The sequence below is a fragment of the Vigna radiata genome, chromosome 10 (genome assembly GCF_000741045.1).
Source record: "Vigna radiata var. radiata cultivar VC1973A chromosome 10, Vradiata_ver6, whole genome shotgun sequence".
NCBI lineage: Eukaryota > Viridiplantae > Streptophyta > Magnoliopsida > Fabales > Fabaceae > Vigna > Vigna radiata.
This window is the reverse complement of record NC_028360.1, coordinates 11532806-11554030: the sequence shown is the minus strand read 5'-3', so window position 1 is coordinate 11554030 and position 21225 is coordinate 11532806. Positions and strand designations below refer to the sequence as shown.

The 21225-nt window shown below is 32.1% G+C and overlaps 2 protein-coding genes and 1 long non-coding RNA gene across 7 annotated transcripts; all 3 read right to left on the bottom strand.

Annotated features, from left to right (window-relative positions):
- Positions 1-10775: 10775 nt before the first annotated feature.
- Positions 10776-13350, bottom strand: LOC106775813 (cation/calcium exchanger 5). The gene is made up of 2 exons (XM_014663015.2): positions 12425-13350; positions 10776-11784 (listed from the first exon to the last, which is right to left on the bottom strand). The coding sequence occupies exons 1-2, from the start codon at positions 13232-13234 to the stop codon at positions 11020-11022; spliced, it is 1575 nt and encodes a 524-aa protein (XP_014518501.1). The 5' UTR covers positions 13235-13350; the 3' UTR covers positions 10776-11019.
- Positions 13351-15758: 2408 nt separating this feature from the next.
- Positions 15759-17510, bottom strand: LOC106775814. 3 transcript variants are annotated; one of them, XR_002669806.1, is made up of 3 exons: positions 17380-17507; positions 16276-16331; positions 15759-15826 (listed from the first exon to the last, which is right to left on the bottom strand). It is a non-coding gene; the product is annotated as an uncharacterized LOC106775814 (long non-coding RNA). The 3 variants fall into 3 exon arrangements; XR_002669804.1 differs by having other exon boundaries at positions 15773-15826; positions 17207-17510; XR_002669805.1 differs by lacking the exon at positions 15759-15826 and adding an exon at positions 16143-16197 and having other exon boundaries at positions 17207-17510.
- A 106-nt stretch (positions 17511-17616) lies between these two features.
- LOC106775812 (putative pentatricopeptide repeat-containing protein At3g05240) lies at positions 17617-21135 on the bottom strand. Of its 3 annotated transcripts, XR_002669803.1 has the most exons (4): positions 20530-20720; positions 20104-20315; positions 18161-19991; positions 17617-17716 (listed from the first exon to the last, which is right to left on the bottom strand). XR_002669803.1 is itself a non-coding variant. In XM_014663013.2 (3 exons), exon 3 carries the CDS (start codon positions 19907-19909, stop codon positions 18224-18226), a length of 1686 nt encoding a protein of 561 aa, XP_014518499.1. In that variant the 5' UTR covers positions 19910-19991; positions 20104-20315; positions 21054-21135; the 3' UTR covers positions 17725-18223. The 3 variants fall into 3 exon arrangements, 2 of the variants coding, with proteins under 2 accessions (XP_014518499.1, XP_022642317.1); XM_014663013.2 differs by lacking the exons at positions 17617-17716; positions 20530-20720 and adding an exon at positions 21054-21135 and having other exon boundaries at positions 17725-19991; XM_022786596.1 differs by lacking the exon at positions 17617-17716 and having other exon boundaries at positions 17725-19991.
- Positions 21136-21225: the final 90 nt, after the last annotated feature.

Here is a 21225-nt window from a genome sequence, read left to right as displayed (position 1 = left end):
AGGAGAAAGGTAAGTGTTTTATATACGAAAAGAAAAATAAAAGAAGTGGTGGAAAAACTGAAAAAGTAATAGAAGGTAATAAATGCAATTTAAGTAGGATTCTGACAGTATAGGTGTAAGGATAAAAAAATAGTAAAGAGTGGTAGTGATTTTTAAAATATGACAAAAATCTATTCTAAAAGTTTCTCTCTAGATCTTTAGCCTTATTTTTCATCTGTTTAAAAACCAAAGATCGTACCAGGGATTATTACAGAGAGTTTGCACACATCTAAATGATTTGAATTCAAAACAAAATAAGTTCACTTTTTTCTCATTTTTGTTTTAGTATAGTGTTTTGTGTTGCATGTGACTATTTGCTCCATACTTATGTGTCTCAAAATAACTCAAGGTGATTCTATGTTTGTTTGTGATCATGAGGATTTGTTGGGGTCTTTTGATAGGATTTTCTTTGTGTAGTTAAAGCATCTTATCAAAACAAGAGTTGTAGTAATAACTTTTGAGTCAAGATTTTTTTTTTTATTCTATGTAAGGTAGTACTATTATATACTTGTTTATGTCTGAACTTAGATTGAACTTAGATTAATCATATGATGGATGGTCTATGACTTTTGATTGATAAATTGTTAATTGTGTTGTGAATTGTTTGAATATTCTTAATGTGTGATGAGTGAATGTCTTATGGATGACATAATTTTGAGGATAGGTATATATGAGTTTGATTAATTACTTCTTAATAGAATATTTTTCAATTGATTGGTGCCAAATATGGTTTATAACAGGATAAAAACGTTGATTATATCCAATTGAGCAAAATGATATATTTGTCTCATTTCTAGTTTTATACAGACTCATTAGGCAAGCAAAACCTCTACTAAGCAAGAGTTAAAATTAGGATTACAAAGAGCTTTAGGACCTTGCACTCGTTGAATGAACCAAAGCTCATTGGGTGACCTTGATTTTAAACAAGCCCTTAAGGCTTGAATCATTGGAAGAGTGAAAGATTTGCTCGAAAAGACTAAATTTCAAAAAAATGGCACAAAGGCAAGGGAGGTTTGGTCATTGAGTGATCCTAGCCTCATTGAGAGAATTTTCATATTATTATTTCTCAGGTCTGAGTCGTTGAACGAGTCATCTATTCGTTGAGCTAGTATACCACCAAAGGTAACTCGTTGAGAAAATCTGTGAAGGATTGGATGAAAAAAAAATAGGTTTCAAAATCTGAAATTGTAGAAGTGATTATGAATGTTAAATGATTATGATTTAAAAAAGAAGTTAACATGTACTTAAATAAGAAAATAAATTCTACTTATATATTATGGGTATTATATGGATATGATTTTTCCTAAGGAGGAATGACAGATTGACCACTCTAGTGTGTGCATTGATTAAGAATCAAGATGGTGAAGTCGTCCTAATTTCATTAAATTTACATACTCATAAAGAATAAAGTTTAGATAATGACAATTGAAACGGAATTTGGTTTGAAAAAACTCATTTTTAGCGAAGCTATATTGAAGTAACCTTGTCATGAGAGATTTTAGACCAATTAAATTTGGATCACGACATTTTATTAAAAGGTTACATAACATGTACAAAATTTAACAAGTATTCAAATAAATACATAACTATTCCTGAATTAAGTATGTAGTAGGTTATGTTTAGAATTTATAAACTGATAATGTGTGTTTGGATAGATAGTGTAATTTGAATTCTATAAATTTATATATATATATATATATATATATATATATATATATATATATATATATATAATTTTTTTATAAAATACATTTAATCAAAGATAATTTTTTAATTTTTGTGGAGGACTCTATATGGATAATATTTGTTTATGTGATTATTTATTGTTTAATACTTCTTAATTATCATACTTAGATGGGATGGGATGGAATGTTAAAGTATAACAAGTAATAATTATGGCTAATCATAATTATAACTTCTTCTTTTTTTAAAATTATTTTTCATTATCTATTAACAATTATGATATTTTTCAAAAACTTAATTAAAGTTGAATTCATCTATATTTAAGAGCTTTATTTTATTCTATTGAATGTTAAAAGTATTTATATTTTTCAATTAGACCTTGACTAATTGATTTTTCAATATGTGACTCCTTGTTTTTCAATATCAATGAAACTAGTAAATCTTAGTAATAAGAGAAAAATTGTTGAAACCTTATTTTATGAATTAAACACTAAAATAATAATAAAACTAATCATGTGAAAACATGAGACATGAAATAATGATGTATTATAAAAAATAATTAAACTTTTAGAAGTTTTTTTATTGTTATCTAAATTTATAGTGTTCTATTTGATATTACAAAATCAAATTATTACGTTATTTTACCTAGCTGTAAAAATTCAGTATAATGGAATTTTTTTTATTAGAAATCGATTGAAAATAGTTAAATTGGGTTTTTTTTTCGTTAAAAGTTAAAATTTTATTAAATTTATTTATTTATTTTTCATATAAAAATGTAAATCAATTATTACGTCACTTAGTCTGTAACAAAATTAAATAATAAATATACAGTTAAAATATATAAAGTTTTAAATAATTAATATTAATAAAATTTTAATCAAAAACATCGATTGATATAAAATTTAATTAAACAGATTATTAATAGAGCTATAAGTAGTAGTGGTAATAAAGTGAACTATTTATTGCATTCTTTTTTATAAAGTTTATCAATTGAGTTTTAATTTAACTATCCTAAATAAATCTAACTAAATGGTAAAAGAACATTGGCGTATAGTGATAAAAATTACCTAAAAATATTTAACATAATATATATCTAATATGCAAAGAAACATAGGAAATTAGTGAAGGTATCTTGATTCACAGTTTACGTTTTAAAAAAATTAACTTTTATTAAAAAAATAAAATTGAACGTGATAAATACGTAAACATAAGTGGAACATTTTGTCATATGGAACAAAATTTAACATCGTTGTAAAAAAATAGACTAAATTCTTTCTTTTAGAATAAAAAAAATCAAACAAAACTAAATTTCTATAAATGATTGATTATAATTTTTCGTTATTAGTAAAGACAAAAATATATTTAATTCAATAAAATAACATAATATTATCTTATTTTACTTAATAAAAATAGGGTTAAATATGTTTTTAGTCCCTATATTTTGCGGCGATTTTGTGTTTAGTCCCTCTTTCAAACTATAGTACAATTTAGTCCTTCAACTTTAGAAAACTATGGTTTTAGTCNTTTTTACCAAATTTTTTNAACTTTATTTNCTGTTTCAAGCACGTTACATTATAGCATTTAGATTGTTTACACTATTTGACACATTTTTGCTTCAATGTTAACTGAGAAACGCGTTTGAAACAACAAATAAAGTTAAAAAATTTGGTAAAAAGGACTAAAACCAGAGTTTTCTAAAGTTGAAGGACTAAATTGTACTATAGTTTGAAAGAGGGACTAAACACAAAAACGGCTAATAGTTGGAAACGAAAAACATATTTAACTCATAAAAATATTTTCAATTATTTTGAAATGAATATTTGAAATTAAAACTAGAGAGTTAATATTTAAATTTTAACAATTACAATAATTCTAAACTTTAATATCAAGAAAGTAAAGTGAAATATGTATCACTTCTTACAAGAAATAATAAGTGAATATGTTTATTTTATTACATGTTGCAAACTATTCAAAAACATCATGACTCATTTATTATATTTGACTTTTCTATCAAAGTTTTTAAACCCTGTGCTCGTCCTTATTAAAGGTGCCACGTGTAGTGAAGTCAAACGAAGTCGATTTCCTTCAAAGTGACATTTTTCGTCTAAATTTACTCTATATTTCATTTTATATCATTTTTAACTATTTATAATATTTTTTTGTTCAATTCATGTATTAACGAGGTCTTATTAATAATTTATTTAACAAACAGTTTAATATAAATCAATCTTTAATATAGGATGTATCTCATCTAAAATATGCATCTTTGTTTTTCAATAAGTTATTTTGTAATAATATTTTCCCTATGACGTTAACATATGTAAAATTTATTTAAGTGAATGAAAGTTAAAATGTAAAATTTCTTCGTGGTTTTAAAATAACTTACATTATGATTATTAACTGTGATTTAAACATATAGACATAATGTCTATATTTCAAATATAATTTAGATATATAGATATGATGTGTATATTCTAAATATAATTACATTTTTTATATTGTACTGACCATCTGATCGGTCAAAGATCGGGCAGTCGACCATCTAACAAATGATTAAATAGTAATTAATTGATAATTAATCTGAACAATAATAATTATTAATGAATAATTATTAATAATAATAGTCATTAATTGGAAATTAATAAGAATAATGAAAATCATTTATTGATAATTAATGGACTAGACATAATTGTAAGCAACCTTATAATATTTATAAATATATCTTTCACGGTAATTAATTTTGATTACTGATCTTTATCACAGATTTATAGAGTAAAATCATTTATTTGAGCGTCAGAGTGTCTTTGACAGGTACCCATCCACACGACTTGGACAAGAAGGAGAGAAGGCGAACAACGTAATTTGGATGAAAGAGGACCATTAGGGAGTCCATCCGGTCCTCAATACAACTTGGAGCGTTTTGAGTAAGGGACCTCAACCCCTTACCCGAAATATTTTGACACCCATCATTGGACCGAGCGAGTATCCCCCATTGTAGTAGTAAAGGAATCCTGGCTGACTCACCGAAGATCGGCGACTGTGGATCTTCACCAAAGGAATCCCAGCCAACCTCACCGAAGGTCGGTGACCATGGATCTTCACCAAAGGAATCCCGGTCAGCCTCACTGAAGGTCGGTGATCGTGGATCTTCACCATACGCGTCAATTGATCGACCTCATGCATTTGACGTCAAGACTGATCTTGGCTTGGCATTTATAGCCTATCGTGCTTTCCATATCGACAACCTTGCCTCATCTCTGTCTAATTAGGCTCAATATCAATGGTGCAATCATCTCTGCCCTCAAGCCTTGGTTGTTTGGACATCAACCACTCAACCCTAACATCGCAGTTTCATCCAAAGCCCCATCCTGACTCCAATGTTAACTGCTCAGCCACAACGTGTTAGCCTTCTTGCCTCACGGTTTTGGCCATTTATGTTGGAAAAATTTTCTTTTTTGCAGGATATAGCTCGAGTAGACCTTGGTCTCACTCCCACTCAGTCAGTTGGACCTCATATGTTCAGCCTTATCAAGCTTCAATGGCTTGGCTCTCATTCGAGCTTCAACAAGGCACCTCAAACCCTGTTTAGCGTATCCCGAGCGGTGCCTATTCATATAGTCACAGGCAACGTCATCAGCTCTTTTGCGAGTCACAAGGCATTAAGCACTAACATCTCAGCCGTAACACATCCTAATATGGATTCCTTATTTTTGGCCTTCAAACATTCAACCGAAGACTGAACGGTCTCGCTTGCTTGACCATCTGCCCTTATAGTCTAAGCTAGCTTGATATTCATTGTCTAACCTTGTAAATGCATTGGCTTGATTGACTACACTTTTTCTGATTGTGCAAATTTGAATTGTTCATTTTCTTTTGTGTAGATGATTGGACTCTACATACAAAACCACTTGGCCAACTTTGAGCAACTAGCTGACAGGAAATATTTTTCAACTCTTGTTGAGTCCTTCACGGGTGGTTAGGGAACGTTTTTCAACTCTTGACTTACCTTCAACTAGCTGACAGGGAATGTTTTTCAACTCCTGCTAAGCCGTCCACGGGTAGTCAGAGGACAACTTTTACTCATGTCTTACTTGCAACAAGTGGTCGATGAAGCTCAAAATCTTGGTCAAACATACAAGAGCACACAAAAACAAGTTCAAAGGTAAAACTAAACTACATCGGAATCATACTACCTAAAACCCCTTCGAACATTATATCATGCTTGGGGCTTGGGGGGCCTTATACTGTATGACCATCCGGTTGACCAAGGACCGGGCGGTCGACCATCCAACAAATGACCGACCGGTGAGGAACATTAATTAATTGATAATTTAGTCTGAGCAATAACAACAATTAATTGACAATTAATAAGAATAATAATCATTAATTGGAAATTAATAAAAATAATAAGTTATTTATTGATAATTAATGGGTCAGAAATAATTGTAAGCATATTATAAGATTTATAAATATATGTTTTACAAGGACGCCACTTAATTAATTCTTATTAATCATCTTTATCACAAATTTATTCACTAAAATCACTAACATAAGTCTCAGAGTGCCTTTGACAGATACTCATTTACATGAACAGAAAAGAGACGACGTAGCTTAGATAATGAAGAACCATCTTCAAGATAAATTTTATTATAATTAGGAATCAAGTTTTACCTATACTAAAACATGTTACTTTATAATTATCAAATTATATAAAATATCCCATACATTCACACATGTCATGTAATAGCATAATTGTTTCCTTGAATGATCATATATAAGATGTGTTTTCTAGGTTGCACATGATTTTTCTTCAACGAAGGAGGCTCAGTGTCTATTATTACAATGACATGTTTATACTCTTTAATTAATATTTGGTTTAATAGGTTTGGAGGTCCCTATATTTGGATGTTTGTTTCAATTGAGTCCTCCAATTTTTGAAATGATCAATTAGGTCCCTAATTTTGTCAATTTGAATCAATAAAAGCCTTTCTGTTAAATGCAGTTAACGCCGTGAAGTTTTTGAACATGTGNCACGCTGACGCTTCCAGGTGGCATCGTTTCAAGTGCATANGTGGATTATAAAAGGGTGAAATCCCTAAATTAAAAGGGTGTATTTGAAGGTGAAATCCCTAAATTAAAAGGGATTTCACCCTTTTATAATCCACCTATGCACTTGAAACGGTGCCACGTGGAAGCGTCAGCGTGCCACATGTTCAAAAACTTCACGTTAACTGCATTTAACTTGTATTGATTCAAATTGACAAAATTAGGAACCTAATTGATCACTTTCAAAATTGGAGGACCCAATTGAAACAAACCCCCAAATATAGGGACCTCTGAACCTATTAAACCTTAATATTTATATGAAACTAATCAACTTTATTGCACCTTTGGATCAGACCATAAATGAAAGTATTTGTATAATAGATTAAAAAGATGGACTTGATCTCCCTGTAATCCAGCTTTCCCAATGAAACTTATGTAGGTTAAGTTAACCCACCAACCACCTAAGCAAAAAGAATGCACTCAATTACAAAGAAAAAGTTAAATTGAAGTTTTAAAATGTTATCTATTATACAAAATTTTCAAAATCTAAAAACATGTATAAACACATTATATTTACTTGAAAAATATATAAAAATGACAAAAACTCGTTTTTCCTAATTATTCTTGAATTTCCTCTTATATTGTCTTGAAATATTTAACTTAATACATTATAAATACATACATCCTTGTCACTTTATTGTTTTCATATTTAATACTACTTTAAATCTTTACTTTATGTGATAAATATACGCAATTATGATTTATTAATTGTTATATGACTTCAAAGTGGCCTATAGGCCGTCATCCTGTAACATACTCCACCATTTACTCATATAAAATATTGGCTTAATATCATTTTTGGTCCCTAGTTTGGGAGGTTTTGTTCAATATGGTTCTACCTTTTTTTAGTAACAATTGATTCCACTTTTTGAAAAAACTGTTTAATTGACTCCTTTTTGGTTACGACGTCAATTTTCTCAACGTCAATAAGTTTTTTCATGCATTCACCTATCCAAATGTTATTCTAACAGTCCTGATTACAACGTCAATAAGTCCTAACATTATGTCAGGACTGTTAGAATAACATTTGGATAGGTGAATGCATGAAAAAACTTATTGACGTTGTAATCAGCACCGTTAGAAAATTGACGTCGTAACAAAAAAGGACTCAATTGAACAGTTTTTTCAAAAGATGGGATATTATGGAAAAAAAGGTAGGACTATATTGAACAAACCCTCCCAAACTAGGGACCAAAAGTGGTATTAAACCTAAAATATTCCACCAATCTTGTATTTTTTACTTCTTCCTAAATTTACTGGCATCTTTGTTAAAATTCTCACCCTAAACATTGTCCTCTCGTATTTAAAAATCGAATATTTCTATGAAAAATACAATATTTTATTCTCATTTATATAATATAATAATATATAAAAATATATGATAATATCTAATAATATATAAGAATATATTTTAATTTGTAACAATGTAACAACTTCTAACAATATCAATTAACAATTTTCAATCATATTTTTTCTAATTAAATAATTATTCACCAAATCTTCTTTTTAATTTTTTTAATAAAATAAATCATTTAAATTATAACTAAGAAACGGTTTTTTCTTTTCCTTTAAATATTTAAAAATATTTTTATATTTTTATAATTATTAAAATTTATAGATCTCACAATTATTATATTTCATATAATTTTATTATTATTAATTATTATCAAATGAATTTAATTTTATTAATATTATTTATTATTAGTTATTTAAAATATAGGTTAAATATATTTTTGTTTTAAAAATTATTTAAAAAAATGTGTTTTATCTTTAAATTACACAGTATAGTGTTATTTATAAAATGTACTAAGATGAATGGGAAGCATTAGGTTACATTGACCTGCTTGAGACATATAATCCCAAGTAACAAATAAGGGTACCTACAATCCTTAATTTCTTTAAATAACTGAATTATTTTCTAAAAATACACTTTTGAATTTAAAAAAAAAAAATTGAAAAGTGGAAGGACAGTGAGATTCCTTAGACATATTACATATAGTCTTAAGATTCGATTTTGAGAAGAAAAAGAGGACACGAGAGAATATATTAAGTTATATAGGTTAGAAGTAAATTTTAAGTCTAACTCAATCTTACAAAACCGACTTGTAAAGTGAAGTTTGTATCCATTTATATATTATGAATTGGTTTTATTTTTAATCGAGATGAAATTTTCAACAATATATATAAAATTCTAGATAATTTTAAAAAATCATAAAATATGTTAAGTTGGTTTACTTGTCAAGAAGGTTTAATTAAAAATGCATTTATATTCGTATTTTCTATCTTATATTGATTTGTGTAACTAGAAGAAGATATATTAAGCTTCTATGAAGCATTGAATAATTAATAAAAAAATGAAGAAATGTTAGTCTAAGATGTGGTAAGAAGTTTTGATCCATATTAAAGTGTGAAATTGATTGAATAGATGGATGGTAATTTTTAATGTGAAATTTGTGGGAGTGGTATGATTGGTAGGGTTTGGGTGAAAGAGAACCATTGAATAAGTCAGTGATGATATGATTAAAGATGCTGTTTTTCAACTCCCAAAGGTCAAGAGACCAAAAACACATTATAAGATAGAAAAGGTTAGATTGTGAGTGGCATATTCATTCAGTGCTCACTTTTTACACACATCAACTTTTATTTCATTGGCTAACAATTATTCCAACACTCTACATGGTAACGGGTTAGATCCCTAACAACAATGCTTATCTATTCCTTATTTGTATGAATATTATTTAAAAATATCTATAAGAATATTTTAAAACAATATATTTTATAATTTTTTAAAATAAAATTTTAAAAAAATAATATGAAATATAATATAATATAAATTAAAATTAAATTTTAATTAAATTTAACTTAATAAAATATGAATTAATTTTAATTTTAATTAAATTTAACTCAATAAAATATAAATTTATTTTATTTTATTTTTTACAAATATCATATATTCACGTATATAAGTGATATAATAATAAATACCTGGAATTACTAACTATTTATCACATATTTTATCCACTGCCATCTTATCTACCATCTTAACAAAATCAAATAAGAGAAAAATAAAATGTTATGGAGTGAGATCAGAAATTTGGATGGAAATCCAATCATAAAGTTGTTTAGAGTTTAGTTAAGATAAAATTATAATAGAATAACCGTACACTAAAACAAATACTCCTAACAATTTTTGAGTTAAAAATACGATAAATTTGATTATCATGTCAAATATTTAAAAATTCACTTATTTTTTAATATTCTTGAAAACTTTAAAAACTAAAATTAAGAAATATTTTATATTTAGATAAATTAGGTTTTGATGGTTGTGAGAATGAGTTTACTGGAGTCAGAAGATGAATGATATTGTGTTTACTACCAAAGTAAAGAAACCAATGCATGCTGAAATAGGCTTCAAGAACTGTCAGGGTTTTTACAAGGCTTCTTCACTTCCCATGCATTGTTTTGAGCAGCGGAATCTTTTAAAATACAAGAGATGAATATTAATCATATAGAAGATTAATTATTTGAAAAATATATAACCCTCACTTTAAACATTATATAATCCAAAATGTAGGGATAAAATAGTAATTAAATTTAATTTTAATTTCATTTTTTTCGTTCTTTTCCAACAATCAACAAAATGTAATTCCCCTTCTCTCCACCAAACAGAGGTAAGGAAGATGTCTTCTATCTATTGAGGACCGAGGAGAATGATCAGACTAAGGAGACACAAGTAGAATTAAGCATTTCATATTTTACTCCACCATAACTTCATGTTTATGAAATGGAAAAATTCCAGACTAATGAGATGTCAAAACATTAATTTTATTACCGATTACAAGTACATTCAATAAAACTAACAATCAATCTCACCTTCGATTTCACAAAACTTTAAAAAAAGAAGAAATCAATTGAGAACAAAATGTCAGTAATCAGAACCAGTAACATACAGGTGTAATTGCAATGATTTACCCTGCTTGGGACGGTATAACAGTGTTATGTTAAAAAATTCCAATGATCAGGCCCAACTAATTCTTTTATCCTACCTAAACCTGATGGAGAAACCTAAAAGGAAACTCATCATAAACATATATACGTGCTGAATACTTCTTTCAATAATGCCATCTATGAGGATTTAACTTATGGTTGAGTTTGAGTATGAATATAAATCATAGATCTACCTAAAAAAAATCACCCTGAGAACATGGCTATTCCTAAACTTGCTGCCGTAAAAGCAGCATAGATGCCTACCAGACAGAATCCCCAAAACCTAGGCACTCTGAATCTGCACCAAGTGATCACTAAGAGAGACCCCATAAGGCTTAAAAGCAGGAATACAAATGCGATCACTATACCAACGTGGAAATTAAGCTGATAAGCTCTAGGATATACATTGGCCGTCTGTATGACTAAAGCACTTCCAAGGCCAACAAGCATGTTGAACATTGGTCCGGCGAAACATCCCGCCATAGCCATCGCCGGATGACCGGCTTTAGCAACTGCAACATCGGCAACAAGATCACCTACTGAATTTCCCCATGCCAGCACAGTAAGACCCAGGAGTGCTGGGGGCAGTTTGAGATGTGTGCCTATAGCTTCCAGGCAGTTCACCAGCTCTCCAGCCGTAGTAGATATCCAGAACACGCTCATCACAAATGCCATGACAACCACGGGCAGATGCTCTGTTTTGGGGGGTTCCTTTTCAATTATAAAATGAAGAAATGCAAGAGAGAAGCTTGCCATGAAAACAACTGACCAGAGTGGAAAGTGAGTGTTGGGAAGGAGGAAAACTATGGAGTGATTAAATGGCATGAATGAGTTGCAGGCGTACAAGAGGGCCAGTGGACAAAGTGCAATATTGGCTGATGCATAAAATCTGCTCCATTGAGCTGGTGCTGGTTGAGGTATCGTCAATCTGAGGACAGTTTCCACAGGAAGCTCCCATGTTTTAGAAATCTGAGTGCATAGGGCAAGGGATGAAAAAGTCAGGACTGCCTCAAGAAGAGTGATTAAGCAATATCGTAAAGAACCAGAATTAGAAACATATCCATGCAATGCATAAAATTCCCTAAACTTTGTACTCAAGAAGAATGATTGACTATATTGTGGTGAATCATTGATTTTAAGACAGAATCATATCACCCTCTGTCAGAAATACCACCCACTTAGCAAATTAATGAATGATCAATATGTTTTGTGTACATATATCTAAAACTTTCCCTATATACTATATTCTATTAAAAAAACCTCAAACACATGATTTTAATCGTATCTCGTTTCCTTCCAAATTCAGACATACTATTCTACCTCTAACTTGAGAAACATATCACATTACTAAAACTGATACACGAAAACATTGAAAAATGGCAAGCAATATGCTAAAAGTGAGTATTTTAACGATGCAAGAAAGTTAGTCGCAGCATATTACAGATGCAGAGTTGTTTACTACATCAAAGACAAAAACTAGAAAGGAACCTTAAAAGAAACAAAGTAGTTCAATGTCAATCGCCTTGCTAGCTATGACGGAAAGATCATATACCCATGTACGTACGCACACGAGATGGAAACCACTACAGTAACAACAACAACAACGTACCAATCGAAACGCTCCACGCACTCCAGAAGCGCGTTTCTCTCCCTCTACTGATCTCGAAACTTCAGCGTCGGGATCTGATTCCAACTGTCCCTCGAGATCCGCGGAACTCTTTTGAGCGCGATCCGCCATCCCCAAATCCATGTAGAAGACAAACCCTACGAAGAAGAAGTAGAAGGCAACGAAGCCGACGGCCTGCCAAAGGAAAATCTCGGCGCTGAGGTAGACGTAGAAGAGGAACATTGCAGCGGTGAGGTAGAAGAGAACATCCCTAACGAAAGGCGCGGGATCGACGGAGAAGGGCGCGGCGTAGATGGCGACAAAGCCGACGACGAGGGCGGAGACGAAGGTGCCGGCGGAGAGTATAGCGCCGAAGCCAGTGCGGTATTGGCCGGCGCGGAGGGCTGCGAGTGAGGAGAAGACGTCCGGAGCGCCGTTGCCGAGGGAGAGAAGCGTGACGGCGGCCATGCTGGGGGAGAGGGCGAGGTGGGAGGCGAGTTTGGTGGTGACGAGGGAGAAGTGGTCCTGGGCGGTGGTGATGAGGATGTAGAAGTGAAGGAGGAGGAATAGGGAGAGGATGGGAATGGAGAGAGCGGTGTGTTGTGGGAAGAGACATTGGTATTTGAGGATTCCATCGGATTTGGAGGAACACGGTGAGGGAGCGATGAGGAGTGACCTCCGTGGTGTTGAAATGGGAGAAAGAGGGTTTATCGAGAAGAAGACGAATACGAGAAGAATGAGTGTGGTAGTTAGGATTATTGAAAGTGACGAAGCTTTTGGTTTTGGTTTCAATCTCAACCATGGCAGCGCCATTCCTGCAGTGCCTTCTTTCTCGGCGCTTCCGCCATCTCAGTCATCACCCTCGCCACTCCATTCCTGGGATGGGACCCACCCTGTTTTCCGCGTTTCTTCCTCTATCAATAACACCACTGTCAATCTATATTAATAATTCAATTATATATAAACATGTTTATGTCATAATTTAATAATATTAAAAGCTAAAAAAAATACCATTTTAACATTATATTTAGATTTAGGATTCAATCAAACACAAGGAACATTCTTTAAAATTATAAGTTTCTGGATAACAAAATCATTTTTTTTTTGTTGAGTGACAATATTGAAAGGATATAATGTTTCTTAAAACACATTATTAATTATAAATCAACTAGAATTAAAATATATTTTATTTTTATTTTAATGTTTGTATAACTAGATAGAGAGGTATCATCTAAAAATGACACGTGTTTATGTTATTGAAATAACATAAGAGAAATGATTTCAATTTTAGGGAGCAAATGTCGGTAACATAATGGATGTCACCGCAAATAAGGAGAAATGATCACAGTTTTTCTTAAATACTCTAATTAATATTAAAAAAAATTGACCGCAACAAAATTCCATAATCTACATTTATAAATATAATATCTTAATTAGGTAAAAATATTTTTATAATTTAATTTAAAAATAACTAATAAACAGGATATTCACATCATTATTATATCAAGACTTATATTTGAATGAGATAAAAATATGTTTTATCTTTAATGTTATATTTAATTATAAAATTTTAATTTGTATGTTTAATTTCTAAATTAAGAAAAAATTATCATTTCAAAAATAGTATAGTAATTATATAAAGGGTTAAATATGTTTTTAGTCCCTGAAGTTTCACTGATTTTTGGTTTTAGTCCCTGCATAGAACATTGATGGCATTTCGTCCTCTTAGTATGGAAACATATATGTTTAGTCCCTGAAAATAGACGGCGTCAATTGTTTTGGTAAGGTGGCTAACGGGTCTGCCACCTCTTCCTGCCACGTCTTCCCCACCCAAAATTAGGGTTTCGGATTGGGAGAAGGGGGAAAAACTCCTTCTCGGAGAAACTGCAGTGTTCTTGCACCCAAAAATTCCTTCCCCACCCAAAAAAAGCGTTGTGATAACAATGCAGAAGGATAAATTAACAGGGTGAAGATCTTGTCATAGCTAACCTTGGTGACTCGAGAGCAATCTTGGGGACAATCTCTGACGGTGAAATCATACCCATTCAATTGATCACGAATATGAAACCTGGATTACCTTGTAAGGCTAATATGATCGTCCTTGTTGAAATTAAGTAAATTAATGTGAGTCCAATTTATGATTGTATATTGAAATTCAGGCGAAGCAGAACGAATAAAAAGTTGCAATAGCCGTGTATTTGCCCTGAAGGAAGAACCACACATCCAGCAAGTGTGGTTTCTCGATGAGAACTCTCCAGGTCTGGCCATGTCTCGGGTTTTTTTCTGAGTGCAGGTTTGAAGATGGCTGACCATGGAGGTTGAATGGTGGCATGGTGGCGATGCAAACGGACGAACTCGCTAGAGGAAGGAGAATGTTGTGGTGGTGTGACTTTGTGGTGGTGGGATGATGATGACGGTGGTTGCTGTGCGAAGGCGGCTTTGGGCGAGCTCATGGTGGCCGGTGAGAGTCGCTGGGTGGCTGCCATGGAGGAGGTAGCGGCGCAGAGAAGGAATTTTTTCCCTTTCCCCCAATCCGAAACCCTAATTTTGGGTGGAGAAGACGTGGCAGGCAATGTACAGAAAAGACGTGGCAGAGTCGTTAGCCACCTCACTAAAAAATTGACGTCGTCTATTTTTAAGGACTAAACATACATATTTCCATACTAAGAGGACAAAATGTCATCAATGTTCTATGCAGGGACTAAAATCAAAAATCAGTAAAACTTCAAAGACTAAAAACATATTTAACCCTTATATAAATAATGTTTATTCTTTAACTTTCATATTTATATTTATATACAATATAACTGTGATTTTATTTACCAAACAAAGACTTCTAATATTATTTTGGGTTTTTCCTTATCTGTTATGCAATTTCTCTAATTTTTATATATCTTGTTATAAATGTTTTGTTTTAATATACAAATATTTTGTTTTAGGTAAATTCTTTATACATTTTTCATTGATATTTTAACTTAAGAAAAATATTCTTATTTTTATTTTTCAAATGGAATGTGTAATATTCCAAGTGGCAAAATAAAAAAAAATGATAAAAAAAAGTTTATAAAATAAAAAGTAAAATAAATTAGCTATACATATCTACAAAAACAAAAATAGATTAGATAGAAGAATCTAACAAAAATTGATTAGACAAAAGAATCCAACAAAATCAAAAATAGGTTAGATAGAAGAAGCAAACAAAATAGGTATAACAAATGGAAAAAGAATGGTGAGACTAGCATGGACTATAAGGAAAAGAAGGAAGAGTGATTCAAACGGTATGTTCTATTCGTTTCAACCATTACAGAGGAAAGATCTAATACAAAATCAAATCAAAGTTCATTTATCTCAAAGCCTGCAACGATTTGCCAACTCACAGTCATCCAACAGCTATGGAAGCACAAGCTACAAGAGCCATATATTGAATGAGAAAAGAAGAAAAAACAACAAAAACATAAGAAGCTGAGACAATTAATCTAGATCTTCCCTTTATGATATCTATATCTATACTTTCTCTCTCAATAACTAACATTCCCTCCTAGGAAAACAGGTGTACACTAGGGCCGTCTAGGCCAATGAACCTCCAGTTGGTCCATGGTGCTATCTTCAAACTATAATAGTTTAATTTATGTTATTCTATCTTTAGTCTTTTTACCATAGAAATAATTTACACCTATTCCAGTTCTTACCGTTCAAATTTAGTATTTCAGCATCACAACCATGGTAGATATCCAACACCAGTCTATGATGCACACGCACGAGCTCAATTATCTCCGCTATATGCCAACTATATAAATATAAGATTATTCAAGAAATGAACCGTAGCTAGGATATGCAAGGAAAAGAGAGAATACCTTTTTTCCTTCCTCAAGTCTAGTGGTATAAAACTCACCATGCTATAGTTATTAACCTGTTCAGAAAGAGGAAATCGTTAAAAAAGGTGATAGAATAAAAACAAAGTGCTGTGACAGTTCAATAGGGACTGATTGTCCCATGAAGATATATGGTAATGGGTTAAGCAGAACCAATTCCCTTAATTATTTTTGAAGATTGATCCCAACGTAAGCGAAAATTTCATATATATATATATATATATATATATATATATATATATATATATATATATATATATATATATATATATATATATATATATATATATATATATATATATATATATATATATATTTATTTATTTTGAAGAGATGATTAATAAGTGTACAGTTACCAGAAACATAGCAAAATTGGGTTAGTTTAGAAGACTGGTCTCATATTTGGAAATAAAATACATTTAAATGATAAAACAGGTGGCCTATCTGAACCTCATGAGTATGGTTGCACTCAGACAAAATATGATATTTAAAAGAGGAACATCAGCCCAATAATCTTGCCCAGAAATTCAATGACAATTCATGGTTGCTTAACATCACCCAAGTATTACTTTTACAAAAAAGAAATAATGATAAACTCAATTGTTTATTTAGATTTAGAAATTGTTGTAAACAAAAATCCACTATACTTCAGTCTATAGCAAATCTAATAATATAGCTATCTATGTTCTATGTTCCTGGGTAGTAGTCCAACATTCTACACAAACCCAGCACGCATATGATGGAAGTGTAAATTGCTGTCAAATTGTGAAAATATAACATGACATGGTATATAACCCAGACATTAATAAACGGTTTAACATTGAAAACCAACATGTACACATTATATTAACTTATAATATTATTGGGAAAGGAGGAAAATGGCATAACTTCCATAAAATCATAGATGAACTACCAATTCAGTCAAAGCTTTATTCAGCTTTGCATAGAGGACCCATCCATTGATTCAATTCAGACAGTAAAAGGGTGGGCTCTGGATCCAAAAAACTAAGAGCAAAAGTATATTAAAACTTGAATGAACGAAAATATCAACAAATTTGGGAAAGAAAATTTAGTGACAGTGATTACTCATCAAGATCTTTCTTGTTAGTCACAAGGTCCATCTTTGAGAGGATATTAACATGAGGTAGTTCAAGTTGAACCATTGCAGAAAGGCATGCCATGCATCCACTTATAAATTTGGTCACATCTGTCATGAACTGGAAACAATTTAAAATCACCTGTCAACAACAGCTGGAAGCCTAAAGAAATACGAGAATTCCAAAAGCTTAAAAGAAAATATGCTTTCAGAAAACTACCACAAACCTGAGAATCAAGTAAACAGCACAAACACTAAATTTTTTCCGTTTCAGATGTTCCACAAAACTCTTAAGCATTGGAACGTGTGGATAAAGTTCTATCTGACCTGCAAAACATATTACAAGGTAAAGCTGATTTATCACAACTTGTCAAGCCAACCAAAAATCATGATAAACAACCGACAAATAGACTTCAACATTACAAATTGGCCATACTACCAAAGAACAAAATTAAAGTAGTTCATTATACCACCCCTTCTGATTTCTGGCCTTCCATATATGTTATTGCATTTTGTAATTATAACAATATTATCACCACCTTATAATCACAATATCCTCCAAAAACTTCAAACATCAAACTTCCGCTACTAAAAAAGAAAATAACCAAAAAGATAGAGAAGAGAGCGTGAATACCAGGGCAATCAAAAGTTTGAGTGCTTGAATATAAATGGATTCAAGAAAAAAGTCAATAAACAGGAAACGAATCATGTGTGGCAGTATTATGGCAGAGTGACCACACAAAAAATGAAATTTAATGTACAAAATTTTACCACTCTGGATTCTGAATCACATCTATTTGATATGTTTCATACACTTGTACAAATTATACAAACTTATATAATTTCAAGCGAACTGTGACCAATTGTCTTTGTGATCCTTCTATGCTTCATAACTTTTCTAGTCACGTTTACCTCTTCCCACATGCCAGCTGTTGCATATATATTAGATAGAAGAACATGAACCCCACTTTGACCAGGTTCCCGCCCTGTTAGTTGTGGTTTCACTTGATTAGCAACAGACAAGTTTTCATGAATCTGGCAGCCATTTAAAAGAGCACCCCATATGGCAGTATTTGGTTTTACGGGCATTGTCCCCAATAATCTTTCTGCTTCTATGAAATGACCAGCCCGACTCAAAAGATCAACCATGCACACATAATGCTCTCTTTCTGGCACTATACCGTACATTTCTGTCATTTGTCTAAAATGTTTTTGAGCCTCTTTAACGAGTCCAACATGACTACATGCAAATAAAACTCCTAGGTAAGTGATGTGATCAGGAACTAGAGAACTATCCTTTTGCATTATTTGAAACATACTCAATGCTTCATTTCCACGACCATGCATGGCTAAACCATTGATCATGCTAGTCCAGATCACCACATCCTTATGCTGCAAACTGCTAAAAATCTTCTGTGCACCTCCTAACTCACCAGTCTTGGCATACATGTCAAGAAGAGCAGTATCAAGGGCAATGTCTGTTGCAATAATGTTAGTTTTTAATAGATAAGCGTGAACAGCTTGTCCCAATGCTAGAGCACACAGATGGGCACAAACACTCAAAACACTTAGAAAGGTAGCCTTATCAGGATAAAAGCCACAAGTCCACATATCAAAAAAGAGATCTAGCGCCTCCTGATGCCTCTCATACTGATTGTAGGCATTAATCATACTGTTCCAAGCTACAATGTTTCTCTTGGGCATTTTGTTGAACAGTTCTCTTGCTATCTTCAAGCAACCACATTTGGCATACATATCAAGAATTGCAGTTGCAAGAATGATATTACTATTAGGTGTGGACACAAAGGGATCATAACCAGCCTTACGAATGCGCTGGTGGATCCGACGTCCACTGTCAACGTCTCTGCTAAGAGCACAGGCAACCAAAGCATTCACCATAGTTATTTCATTAGGCTCGACACCCCAATGGCTCATGTCTTCAAACACCTTCAAAGCTTCACATGGTTGATTATTGTTCACAAACCCAGCAATCAAACAAGTCCAAGCAACCACATTCGACTTGGGAATATTATCAAATACTTGCAGTCCTGACTTCATATCTGCACATGACGCATACATTTGGAGTAATCCAGTAGCAACATAGGCATTATCTTCAAACCCGGATTTCACTATGCAGCTATGAATGCATTTTCCACAATCTTGATCGGCAATTAGACAACATGCTTTGAGTGCAAATGGGAAAGTAAAGTGATTGGGGGAATACCCATCTTCTATCATTTGTCTATACACAAGCATAGACATTCTTGGATTGTGACTGTTAACGAAGCCTCGTATCATAGAGTTCCAAATGTAAACGCTAGGGGTATCAATTTGGCGAAATACCAAGTTTGCATAATTGATGTCCCCAAATTCTGAATCTACACAGAAGTCAATAAGCTTGCTCAAGGGGACTATGCACTTAATAGTTGGGGTTGTGACTATTAAACCATGCAGTTTTTTCAATTCACTTATACTCTTGCATTTTGCTAACAGAGAGAGTATGAAATTTTGGTTTATCATCCCCAACTATGCTCAAGAACAATCTGACCATGGCCTTGTAATATTAGGGGTTGTTGTGGTGCCAACTCGAGCAATAGGTAGACTGATTGTACAAAAAGCAGGACACACAGATAATTGCATTTTTGTTAAATAGCAAATTTAAATCCTTGGTATGTGGTTTAACTGAAAAAATTCTGTGAAAGCAATAGAATTACCTTGCCACTACCAGCGGGACCTATCACAAGCTGTGCATAACCCATGGTAAGCTTATGAAACAGCAAGGAGGTTTCAGACAGTACAGAAGTAATTGAATGCTCGAAAGGAAGCGAGAACTGCAACAGTAATGTAAGCAGTACACCAAACCGCAAGGGCCAACAACAAATTCACCACACCACTGTAGGCCATACACCACACACTACTACAAAACCTGAACATAACAAATATCAAACGCCAAAAATTGTAAAATGTAAAAAAGAAAAAAAAAAATCGCTTCATTTCCACTTTGTGGTTCTCCCTAATTGCTTTTGCAGTGCAAAATCCTTAGTATTAAGTATGATTGATTGCAATGCTAAGAAACAAATTAAGTTTAGTTAAAAAATGCAAATAAATGAGTTAATGAATTTGGATGATGATAACAAAACCTGTAAGAAGCGTGTTAGGTTTTGATTGATTGAAGGAGCGAATAGCAGAGAATAATTGGAGAATCAAAAGCCTAAAGGTCTCTATGTAGATGGAGTGGGTGCTACTTATACCAAACCCTTGTTTAGTTTAATTTTTTTTTTCACGGAAAATACTAATGAAAAATAAAATAAAAATTCATTATTTCTTTGTGCTTTATGAATATTAAATTTACAGTTTACATCTTTATATTATGCAATGTAATTTTAAAATTAATTATTTCTGTGTGCTTTATGAAAATTTATAAAAAGAACATGTAATTTTTTTAATAATTTATTATGTTATTTCTTCTTATTCGTAAACCAAGCCTCCCAACACCCGGCCGAACCTCTATCTAGCCATCAACAGAGGAGCTGCCGTTTATGGGTGTCCAATAAAAAATCTCCAAAAAATATAACAACCTATAGACAAAGCCATGAACACCACACTACATTAAACTTAAACAAATGCAGAATCATGAACAAAATCACATCATGGAGATTTGTACCTGTTTATCAAGAGTTGTTACTTATTATCCATGTTCATGTTCGGAACTGACCTCAGACAACTAAGTGCAAAAAATCGATGTTGACTAACATTATGAGACCTAACTCTTATATTGTTGCGATTGTTTTCAATATTCTTACGATGACCAATTTACCCTTTTCATATTCCCCAAT

What these genes read in the sequence shown, in the direction of transcription:
- LOC106775813 (XM_014663015.2), bottom strand. Translation starts at nt 13,234, where the DNA reads ATGGCGCTGCCATGGTTGAGATTGAAACCAAAACCAAAAGCTTCGTCA. An exon ending in TGCGTGGAGCGTTTCGATTG is followed by an intron (nt 11,785 to 12,424) that starts GTACGTTGTTGT and finishes CTATGCACTCAG; the next exon opens with ATTTCTAAAACATGGGAGCT.
- LOC106775812 (XM_014663013.2), bottom strand. Translation starts at nt 19,909, where the DNA reads ATGATAAACCAAAATTTCATACTCTCTCTGTTAGCAAAATGCAAGAGT.